We start from the raw sequence: 10,982 nt of genomic DNA on the forward strand, positions 1-10,982 counted from the left end.
TGATTAAATCAACCACTCGTGTTTGTCTGAGGGGAGGCCAGAGCAGGGACACTTCGACCACACATACATACAGTAAAAGCTAGGCAAGGAATTTTTATTTTCTCTTGTAACAAAAGGAAGTACAAAACACTCGTGGTTACGCTTTTCCACGTTTACATACTCGGTCCGTCCGCTACACTGCAGGACGACATCTCTCCTTGCTATTAACAAAGTAGATACGAAATAAGTGAAAAACTAACATTGCATGAACACGAATGCAAATGACGTACACTTCTTGGTACATAAATTGTGCACTGAGAGGACAGCCTGTGTCCTGGGAGGAGGGGGAACTACTCCCCTACCCCAAGCACCAGCTCCCTTTACACAAGACGTTTCATTTACTCGGGTCTTCCTTACTACATACGCAACTTCAAAACATTCAACTGCAAAAACAAATACAAAAGAAACCGACCATTGGTTTGTTGACTGTACCACATACACTTATTTGGCCCACCTTCCCATTTGGGGCCTCAAAACTTATTGGATACTCTGAACCTGACCTCTGTTTACATAATGCAATTGGAACTGCCTTTGGCGGTAGCAACACAATCAAATCACGCGGTTTACATCTGCACCACATGGCTTACACCTGTAAAAACGCAAGTAAGCGGCTTACATTTGCGAGCCCACTCACTTTGTAGTAGAGCGAGGCGCCAAGTGCACAGGTGCGGGAGGATCCAGTCTCCCCCGCCCGAGGCGCCTACGCCTTTTAAAAGCCTCCCCTTATGTTCCCGTAAACTTGACCCGTACGTTATTGGGGTGCAACTCAAGTGCACTCACCTTTATGATCCTCCCGTTATTTCCCTGAAATGTAGCCCATGTATTGGAGTGCGGCTCAGGCACACCCGCTTTTATAAGCCTCCTTTAATAACTTTTGTTTCGCTTGTCTACACGTGTGAACACAAATATTTGCTGGGGTGAATGTCCTTACCGCGTTTTCCGGCTTCTCTTTGCATGGAGACAATGGTGTTTCTGCTTTGTAAAGCATTTATTGACACATTTGTGTACAAAAACACACATGCAGAGCTGAATGATGAACAGGTTTACTGCAGAGATTCGCTTTCATTTCAAGTCTTTAAAGGGACCCAGAAAAGCTTTGTGAAGGTGGCAATCAAATGCATTCAGGTGGTAGAACCCTTAACGGGGGATTTTTGAGCCAAGTGTGAGCTCCATACGTTGTACGGATAATTTGTAAACAATTTTTGAATATCGCCTTTCTCAGCCGATGAGCGCGCCGCCGCAGCGAGCCGACCGCGGCTGACGCAACGGCGATCGCGGCTGACGCAACGGCGAGAGAGAGAGAGAGAAATAACCTTTGTTGAAAGAGCTCCCCCTTATGGGGCGGTGGCGGCTGCCCACAGGGCCGCAGCGACCTGGAGGCCTCGGGAGGTGACTAGCACCTGGTCCGAAACCTCGGAGCTCCGCATGGCCTGCTCCCAGGCCTGGGGGGGCGCCCCCCTGATTCGGCCGATCGTCAGTCGCCGGCAACGTCACTGCTTCCGGTTGCTCTTCCTCCTTCCTGCGAGCGTGGCGATGTCACATGGCTATTCCCAGTGTTTCCAGCTGCTTTGAAAGAAGCAGAAAGGGAGGAGGAATCGATCGGCAAGGGGGGAGAGGTGCACTTAATTGCTTCTGGTGCAACTAATACTGAATGTAGATCAATAATTCCAACGGCATTGCATCGCTATATTGGTACTACGCGACAATAAAGGCCTTTTGTAACTTTTACAAAAGGCTTTTCTGGGTCCCTTTAAGCATCTCTGCAATAAACCAGTTCATATCTTCAAGGGTTGGGTTTTTGCCGGCACGTCGGTGTCCACTTGACCTATGAAGTGGTCGAATGCACCTGAAAGTGTATCATATGTTCACATTAATTTGGTTAGCTTAAATGCAATGAGGTGAAAACTCGTTAATATGCACTTAGCAAAAACAAGTATCCCAGCAAAGACACTCGCTACCAACGGCGTGCAGCTTCCTCGGTGTGAGGGCACGCTTCTTGGGCACCGTCCCCGCGTCCTTGCTATTGAGGAACCGACGGCACGGTGCACCAGTCACGCTGCGACCACGAAGGTCCGCAACCCCCCACACCGCCTTAGTCAGCTCCTTCATGAAAAAAGAGTCTTTCTTTTTCGACAGAAGCCATTCCCACCGCTCTGCGGAAACAAAGACCTCGTTGCCAAGCTGCACCTGCAGGACAAAATATTTTGGTTTGCAAAGATACAAAGACAATGAAATGAATAAAAGGAAGTGTAGCCAACCCAATTAGAGTAACTGATGCAGTTATCCTTACAAGCAATCGAACTTGGGAGTAATAAAATTACAGTAATTAAATTACTTTTTGCTGTAATGAGTAATGTAATGAATCACTTTTGAGTGTTGGTAATTTATTGATGTAATAAATTACTGAAGGCCAGTAATTTCATGGAAATTACTTATTACTTTGCAAATTCCTTTGGACTGTTCTTTCCCTTGTTGGCTGTTACATGCTACAACAATGGCCCGCACGACTGACTTGACTGACTTGCCTTTGGGTTTCAAGCTTCACATTCGTTGTTACCAAGCACAGACTTGGTTGCCTTTTATCTACGCCGACCATAACGAAACTGGCATGGAAGATTTGCTAAAGCTGGTGTTCTGTCTGCTTAATTTGAAAGAGCCAGCGGGCTCCTTCATCTCGAAAGCAAGTGTGCCCTGGCAGAGAATATATTTCCTTCGTGGTCAATAAAAATGCATAAAATGATTCACGATTGTTGTCCTCCCTTGCTCCACTCACAAAAGCGTTCAGCACTAATCAGAGGCACCGAGAGCACAGCGGCAAACAAATAATGTTCACATACGGCCATATTTTCGCTTCAAACCACAGGAGTCCTATTCGACGATAGATATACATGTACTGAATTAAGTGAAGAAGCAGTAATGCGACAACAGACCAAGTAAAAGAAATGAAAGAGAAAGGAACAAAAGTGAAAAAAAAGTGCTGAAAACGTACTGAATAAGGCTTACGGCTCTGGCGCGGGGCTCAATCTCTGACAAGACGACGAAATCTGCCAGCCACTGTATCGCAATCTAACCTCCAGACGTCATTGGAGCAGAGAACGCCCTCTCAAGGACAGACTCCGCCATTAAATGGCTCTAATAATGTTCCCTAATGCGTGTAATTCGTTTACTGGAAAGGCTTTCCGAGCGCCATTTTCGCCGGTGTATTTCACGCCTACGTATGCGCAGATCACCAGTTGCCGGTTAATGCGCGCACGAGTTGCGGGGGGGGGAGTAGTGGGGCGTGCACGCGCAGTTGGCCTTCATGCCTTTTCCGATAATGCCCGTTGTGCTGGTTCGACATTTAGATGTGCAATTTTCATGGCTCAATGCGTCCTGCGGTCTTTCGTAATCGAGCGGTTTGGGTCTGGGTTGGTATATTAGACAGTAAGATGTCTACGACGGGGGCGGGAAACCGACGGTTCCATGTTTGTCCGCTAGAATAAAGCTAGAGACCTTCCAGCTTTAACTCGCTATGGGATGGACGCATGTCGTTCGCTTCGAGGAAGAGTGGGAATGGCGTCGGCCCGAACAGAAGCGCGAATAGGTGAATAGGAAGCCATACCGCGAGCCGGCCTAGTTGGAAGCGATCGATGGCAACGTTGCGCAAAAACAAACGAGGGCAAATAAGAAACGAAAGGACAAGCGCACTTTCTTGTCGTTTCTTCTTCGACCTTGTTTGTTTTGCGCAACTTCGCCATGTATAAAAAGCCGCTACCGCCGCATTGCGCCCTCTAGTTCCAGCTCGTCGAGTAGCAGCGAATACCTCCCGGATGAAGGGCAACTTGCCCGCTTAAAACGCCGACGTGGGGCAGTATTACTTGTTCAGGTTTCTTTCACTTCTAAGCCCGCACACATAACCGGTGGCCGGCGTGCACGGCTTGGGGGAGGGGTACGTGCACGCATAGGTTTCATGCCCTTACTGATGGCATCTCCGTTGTGCTGGCGGGAGGTTTAAACGCGGACGTCAAACGGCCCAATGCGATTTGTCCGGTGTCCTCTCAGTGATCGAGCGGGTTGGGTTGGTGTGTTACACGAACAGGGAGATGCCTACGAAGCGGGAGTCAGCTCCTAGTTTGTCCGCGAAACTGAACCTTGGGTCCTTCCAAGTTTCATTCAGCTAATTGGCTAGGAAGTATGCTCAATCGCTATTTACAAACAAACGTGTTTCCTTTCATGCACTCCGTGGACTGCGTCCAGCTTCGCGGGTCATTTTTCTTCACAGAGTGGAAGGGCACTAATTTTCTTACAGCCACGACTCGTACGCACCAGCCGCGATGGCTCAGTGGCTAAGGTGTTGTGCTGCTGAGAACGGGGACGCGGGTTCGAGTCCCGGCCGCGGCGGCCGCTTTTCTGATGGATGCGAAGATCCAAACCGCCCGTGTATATACGGGATTTCGGCGCATGTTAAAGGGACACTGAAGTGAATTTGTCAAGCTCCCGTTTTTGCTTGCACTGTGTAGACTGGCTCAAATTAGCACACTTTTCATCGTTTATCGGGTTGACAAATCGGTAATTATTTTACAAAGCGCGAAAGAAGAAAAACTACCATGCGCGGTTTGCGGCGGCCGCACAAACTAAGCTGTGACGTTGGGAGGAGGGGGCGCCGTGATTGGACGATGCCCAAGGTTAGCAATCAAACAAGTTTCGGTTTCGGTTTCAGTCTGTAAAACAACATGTTTGACATTCGATGGCGTCGTTGGATGGGCATTCTCAATATCCCAGTTATCGTAGTACCGCGCTTCTGCCATGTTGTCGGCTCCCAGGACGGCTTGGAATCGTAGCATTCACTATCTGAGGCCTACGCAGTGCATGAACGCCCTCCGCGTCCCCGCAGACGCTCAAATGCATGCGCTTTTCCCCCATATTTGGAGCTTGCCTCGCTCATGCCTGTATCGTAAAAAGCGTGTTCGCACCAGGCCAAGGGTCTGTTGATTCTGGCCTGTGCGCACTGCCCGCAAGCAGTTATGGCAACAGCACGCCAACGAGAACTCGCTAGCGCGGCAGTGCCAGCCTGCGCGAGTTCTGTGGACTAGTTCGTGGATCAATGAACGTTGCGGGCCAAAAAAAAAAAAGGTGAACTCAGTATAGAAAACATCGGCGAAAAACAAAAAAGTTAACTCATACAAAAAAAGCATGTACCCGCGGCGATTCGAACTTGTGACTGGCAAAACACTTGCGATGACATACCTAGCACCCCAGACGACTAGGCCACAGGGGGCCTTTTTTTTTCTTTATTACATGGGAAAATACGCTCAGACGTTGCAGTACGAGGAATACAAGCAAACAAAAGAATACCCTGAAGTTATGAGAAGCAAATATACATCAAAATTCAGGCAAACACACACAAGCGTTCAAAAGAGGGAACCAGTCAGGTGGTTGGTCAAGCGAACTATACACACTATGTACAAATGCCACAGGGGGCCGCTGGCGGCGATGGAAAAGATAAGGTGTATAATGTATAACCAGTTTACACTTTTATTTAGTTTTAGTATTTCAAGCAGCTTAGGTGACTATTTGTTGTATTCCGCTCGTGCAGTAAGCGTCCCCCGAGTTTCCACAATAGCTCACGTCTAGCAATTGCATTTCGTAGACGGGAAAGCGTTCGCAGATGCGTAGTCGTGGTGCTGACCGCTCTGCTTGTTCGCCCAGCGCAAAAAAGTGCTTCCCGCACCCTAGTTTTACGCTGTACGGTAAATATATCAGTTGATTTTATTTCCTTAGTACCTATATTGACTTCGCTCACTCTTCCCCCCCTTCAAGAGGCCTTATATTTTCCTACTGGCGTACCAGTCAGCGAAGCGTCGCATGTGCGCTTGTGCAGCGCTTGTGTGAAGCGACCTTGACTTGGAGCTAGATACAGTGTACAAACTAACGAAGTAAATAAAGGCGCATTCTTCCATTCCCAAACGTGTTGTGGCTTAGTTTCAACTGATCGAGCGAATTGCGACGACCCGTTGGCGGCCGGCGGACTAAACGGTGGGCCGACTGACTCGGTTGCGGAAGGTCGGCGAGCCGTGCAGTAGCGCAGCCAATTGTCAGCTCCTCTCCTGCTGACGTCACACGAAAATGCCACAGAAAATGGGCGAGCGTAAAGAGAGGAGGACAGCATTTTCGAATTGATTTTTCTACTAAATAAATTCGCGTAAACGCGCACAGAGTGGTCAAAACAGGGCACAGGGACTCCGGACTACAGTTTGCGCTCGTAATCCCGCATTGTTTACAAATCACTTCAGTGTACCCCTTTAAAGATCCCCAGGTGGTCAAAATCAATCCGGAGCCCTCCACTACGGCGCGCCTCATCGCCTTCATTTCGTCAGCGCGTTGAACCTTGCTATCAATCAATCAATCAATCAACGACTCGTACGCAGTTGCATTTGTGTTCCCGCGCAGTCGACTGTTTCTTCGAGACGTGGCGCTTTTTATTCGGTTTTAAAAGCCGCGGAAGACGGCCGGTAACGGCCGCATGATCGATAGGACCATGCAATCGCGCCAGCCGAAGTCCCCTAGCCGACATGAAGAACCACAAAGCAAGAAGGTTATCTTGCTCCGTGACGCAGCATAAAATGCCTTGTCATGCATGCTCGGGTGGCCGCGCGGCTGCGACTTGATGCGATAACTTTTTCGTTTTGTTTTACAACTGGCAGAATGTTCTGGAAGACGAGATCGATGTGAAAGAGTGGAAGGGTAGGCGGTAGCCGACCAATAGCAGCGCTCTGTAATGCCAGGAAAGCGTGTTTTAGAACAAGGGATACGCCATCTTGCCTGCCTGTTGTGCATCGGGCACAGAGTAGGTGGCGGCGCGCTGCCGGCGGCGATGGACGGGTGAGTTTTTTTCCACGCGGTATACTGTCTATTGGGGAAGTTTTGTTCGCGCTAAGAGGTGTTTTAATGCCATAAGTGTTGTCGTGTTCTTTTCCTTCAGTCGTTTTTCGTTGTGCCTGTGTCATCCCCGCTCCCAACCGGCTCGCTCGGACAATGGAATACCCACGAGGGCCTCACGGACTTCCTTCACGGTATGCTGCTTCACATTCTTCATCGACGACTCTTCCAAGTGGTGAGTTCCGTGGCCGAAGGCCCGGTGCGACGTGCGGCGTGCCCACGAAACCGGCTTTCGTATCATTTTTTCGAGACGCCGAACGTTTGCGTATTTGAATTTTCCTAACCGAGCGCACATTAGCCTCGGAGCCGGACGTTTCCTGGGCCGTCGCGACGCAGGGATTCCGACTGTCGCCAAAGCTTTGCGGTGCATGTTAGGCTGTAGCTTTCGGGACAGCGGCGCAGTGGCGGTGTTGGAGCCCTTCGCCGCTGCCTCTAGCGTCGGACTCAGCTCGGAAGCCCCGTTAGGTTGTGGTGATAGTCGGTCTTCCTTTCCGAACGCCGCGGTAGCCGAGGTATGCACTTCGATAATGCCTTCCGCTCGCGCGTCCTCGGTTCGCGCGGCGTTCGGAATACAGTCGCCACCTTCAACGAGCATCACTGAAGCACGGAACGCAGCTCTGCGGTCCGCGGCTCCAAATTGGGGTCGTGGCAAAGGCGAGTGATGGAATTGGTGTCCTTGGTTCCTTTTCAGGTTCGTGTCCGGCACCGCCTCCACCCTCCCCTTTCCCCGACCCTTGTGTCCTGTCTAATTGCACTTGCTCCTTCACGCAAACATGCACTACTCTTCTGGCTAGGCAGGTACACGTCTCCATCTGTCCTATCTAGCTCGACGACGCCTGTTTTGTAGAGGTGTTTTGTGGTAATAAAAGTGGTTCTGTCGCGGTTCGTCTGTTACTTTGCCTTTCAGCGTCCCTTCCCGTTCCTGCCAGGCGTAATCCTGGACCCCGCATTCGGTAAGCCGTGATTGCCTTAGAAATTGCAACATTTCTAACGTGCTTTGCCTTTTGTTCCAGGCCGCCTCCTGCCTATGCGTACCGGCCACCGCCGAGCAGGACGGGGCCGTCATCGAGACGACCAGAATGCCGTTCGAGTCGAGCTACATGGCTGCGCCTGTCTTGAAATCATTAAACCCTGTTTGCAATCGTTAAGGAATGGTGATCTCCCTAAGCGTAACATTTTTAACGTGAGTTGCCTCTTGGTGCAGACCGCCTCCTATCTATGCGTCCCGGTCACCACCTCGGAGGACGGTGCCGTCATCGAGCCTTCACGGATGCCGTTCGAGTCGAGCTGTCCGTGGCTGCGCCTGTCTTGGAATTAAACCCTGTTCGAAACCAAAGTACTGCCTTTGTCGTTTCAACACAGTCGATGCGGCTCGCTGGCTCTGTCAGCTCGAGCGACATCAAGTACTGTGTCGGTCTCTTGTATCTCGTTTCGAACAGTATCTTAGCAAATCCTAGTTGTCATAATGGCGCTCATTAAAGTTGGGAGAGAAAAAAAAAAGCGAAGTTCGCACTCCTAGTGAGCATAATTCCTAAAATGATTCGCTAGGAGTGCGGTTAGGGACAGCCCTTGACCCCGTGTGAACGTCGCACCGTTCATGAAGCGAAGTTCTTACTCGGGTACTTTGTCCTCTGGCTGGTGTGAAAGTGTTCATTCTAGGCAACGTGTCCTCCCAGGATTTGGCCCCGGACGGCGAAAAAGGTAAACGGACTGTTGTGTGTAACTTGTACAGGGGAGTTCGGCGTAGCCGCCGGCAAAGTAGCATGCGGACCGTTACACCTTCGAGTGAAAAGTTTTGCTAAAAAATGCTTGAAAATACCCCCCTTGTCGTGCTTGTCGTCACTCGTAGAGTTGAGTGTAATACTCGGCGTACTGTTTAGTTTTCTCAGTGGTTCTAACTGCACCAATTTGTGTCCAGATAAACCATGGCGTGCCATACCAGAGTGTTATCAGATGCAGCTGCTCAAAGATTAGCGATTCAGTATCGACAAGTGTTGCATGTGCAGTGAAGGGCTCGATTATGCATGGTGGCAATGCGAAAAACTGTCGCAAAGCGCCTCAGTGACGCTAAGCCCCAAGAAGATCGTCACAGAGGAGCCTACCAGCCCTGCCAGAGTGGCGCATTACCTGTGCGAAGGATGTGAGCCTGTGGGGAACCCCGACTGAGTTTTCACCCCTAGAGGGACGTTTGCTTCAAATTCACCGGAAATAAACAGTGTGCGCGCGTTCCGGTGTTCGTAGTGATGGCGGCGTCTGTGTCTGTTGACGCTGCCAAGAGTCAAAAGATGTTTGGTTATGTCTCCCGCCTACTTGCTTGGCCAGCGGGCTCCTTCATCTCGAAAGCAAGTGTGCCCTGGCAGAGAATATATTTCCTTCGTGGTCAATAAAAATGCATAAAATGATTCACGATTGTTGTCCTCCCTTGCTCCCCTCACCAAAGCGTTCAGCACTAATCAGAGGCACCGAAAGCACAGCGGCAAACAAATAATGTCCACATACTGCCATATTTTCGCTTCAAACCAGAGGAGTCCTATTCGACGATAGAAATACATGTACTGAATTAAGTAAAGAAACAATAATGCGATAACAGACCAAGTAAAAGAAATGAAAGAGAAAGGAACAAAAGTGAAAAAAATTGCTGAAAACGTACTGAATAAGGCTTACGGCTCTGGCGCGGGGCTCAATCTCTGACAAGACGACGAAATCTGCCGGCTACTGTATACCGCCATCTAACCTCCACACGTCATTGGCGCAGAGAAACGCCCTCTCATGGACAGACTCCGCCATTAAATGGCTCTAATAATCTTCCCTAATGCGTGTGGAACTAAACACATGAGTAATTTGCCTGGTCAAGCTAAGGCTGAAAGCTTCAGAACTAGCGCTACTAGCCACGGGTGTACTAATGGGGACTAAATACGTACGTCTCAAGTCAGCCCGCATGCAATCTTTGCCTCAACGGGCGCTTTCTAACCATTCCGACGGCGCCGAAAAGGGCAAGGAAGGCGCCAAGAGGCACAATTTGCGTCGCCGTTATCAGGAAAATCTTTTGCTGATAAGGGGGGTATTTTCAAGCATTCTTTAGCAAAACTTTTCACTCGAAGGTGTAACCATGGTGTAACATTAGGCTGCGCGAAAAGGTGTAAACTTTGACTCCCTTGAGGGTGTACGTGCTGACTCTCTTTTGCAGGGATATATACCTGCACCCTTTGAGGGAAAAGTTTCGCTAAAGAACGCTTGAAAAGACCCCCCTTATCCGCAAAAGATTTTCTTGATAACGGCGACGCAAATCGTGCCTCTTAGCGCCTTTCTTGCGCCTTTTGGTGCCTTCAGAATGGTTAGACAACGCCCGTTCAGGCCAAAGCTTATTTTCGGGACGCTCAAAATATACGCCCCTTCACATCCACAAGCCTGCGAAGCTTTAATTAGCCACACATTACTGAGTTTCGCGTAATTAATTAATGGAGACAGTAATTTAGAAATCCGCGGACCTTTCAGCAAACTTGCAGTGTTTTGACCATAGTGCAGAATACTTCGGCTCGAAGGGTGAGAACTTTCATGTTATCGGGCAAATCTTTCGCTGATAAAGGGGGTCTTTTCAAGCGTTCTTTAATTAAACTTTTCACTGGAACTGTGGAAGTATAAGCCCCGCAGAAGGGTGTCAGTCCTTGCACCCGAGAGAGAAAGAGACAGAGAAATATGTTTATTGGAGAGGTTGGCCTAGGAAAGTCAGAATTTGCTCCCTTGCGTGCAGCGTATGTTAGACCTTTTGAGGGAAACGTTCACATCACGTGTGTAAGTTTTCTCTTCGACGTGAGTTTTCATGTGATCTTATTTATTCGTATTCAGAGATCTTAGTGAGTGAGGGTTTGTTCTAAAACGTAGTTTACCATCCAAATTCCCTTTTATATTCATATTTTTAATTTTTTTTCTTTTCAATTCTGTACATGCACGCCACTGTGCTCAAGCTGGCGTAGCCAGCGAGCTCAGGAGCATTGATAGAGGCAGCAAATATTTAGAAAACTCTT

The 10,982-nt window shown here is 49.3% G+C and overlaps 1 protein-coding gene across 3 annotated transcripts; it reads left to right on the forward strand.

Annotated features, from left to right (window-relative positions):
* Window positions 1-6,706: 6,706 nt before the first annotated feature.
* Window positions 6,707-8,284, forward strand: LOC144178459 (uncharacterized). 3 transcript variants are annotated; one of them, XM_077706332.1, is made up of 5 exons: window positions 6,709-6,900; window positions 7,001-7,091; window positions 7,649-7,755; window positions 7,865-7,910; window positions 7,971-8,284. In XM_077706332.1, exons 1-4 carry the CDS (start codon window positions 6,797-6,799, stop codon window positions 7,890-7,892), a joined length of 330 nt encoding a protein of 109 aa, XP_077562458.1. In that variant the 5' UTR covers window positions 6,709-6,796; the 3' UTR covers window positions 7,893-7,910; window positions 7,971-8,284. The 3 variants fall into 3 exon arrangements, with proteins under 3 accessions (XP_077562459.1, XP_077562458.1, XP_077562457.1); XM_077706333.1 differs by having other exon boundaries at window positions 6,707-6,900; window positions 7,865-8,284; XM_077706331.1 differs by lacking the exon at window positions 7,649-7,755 and having other exon boundaries at window positions 6,722-6,900.
* The last annotated feature ends 2,698 nt before the right edge of the window (window positions 8,285-10,982 follow it).

This window comes from Haemaphysalis longicornis, unplaced genomic scaffold, assembly GCF_048455015.1.
Source record: "Haemaphysalis longicornis isolate Haplotype H1 unplaced genomic scaffold, Haemaphysalis longicornis Haplotype H1 scaffold_4, whole genome shotgun sequence".
Classification (NCBI taxonomy): Eukaryota; Metazoa; Arthropoda; class Arachnida; order Ixodida; family Ixodidae; genus Haemaphysalis; species Haemaphysalis longicornis.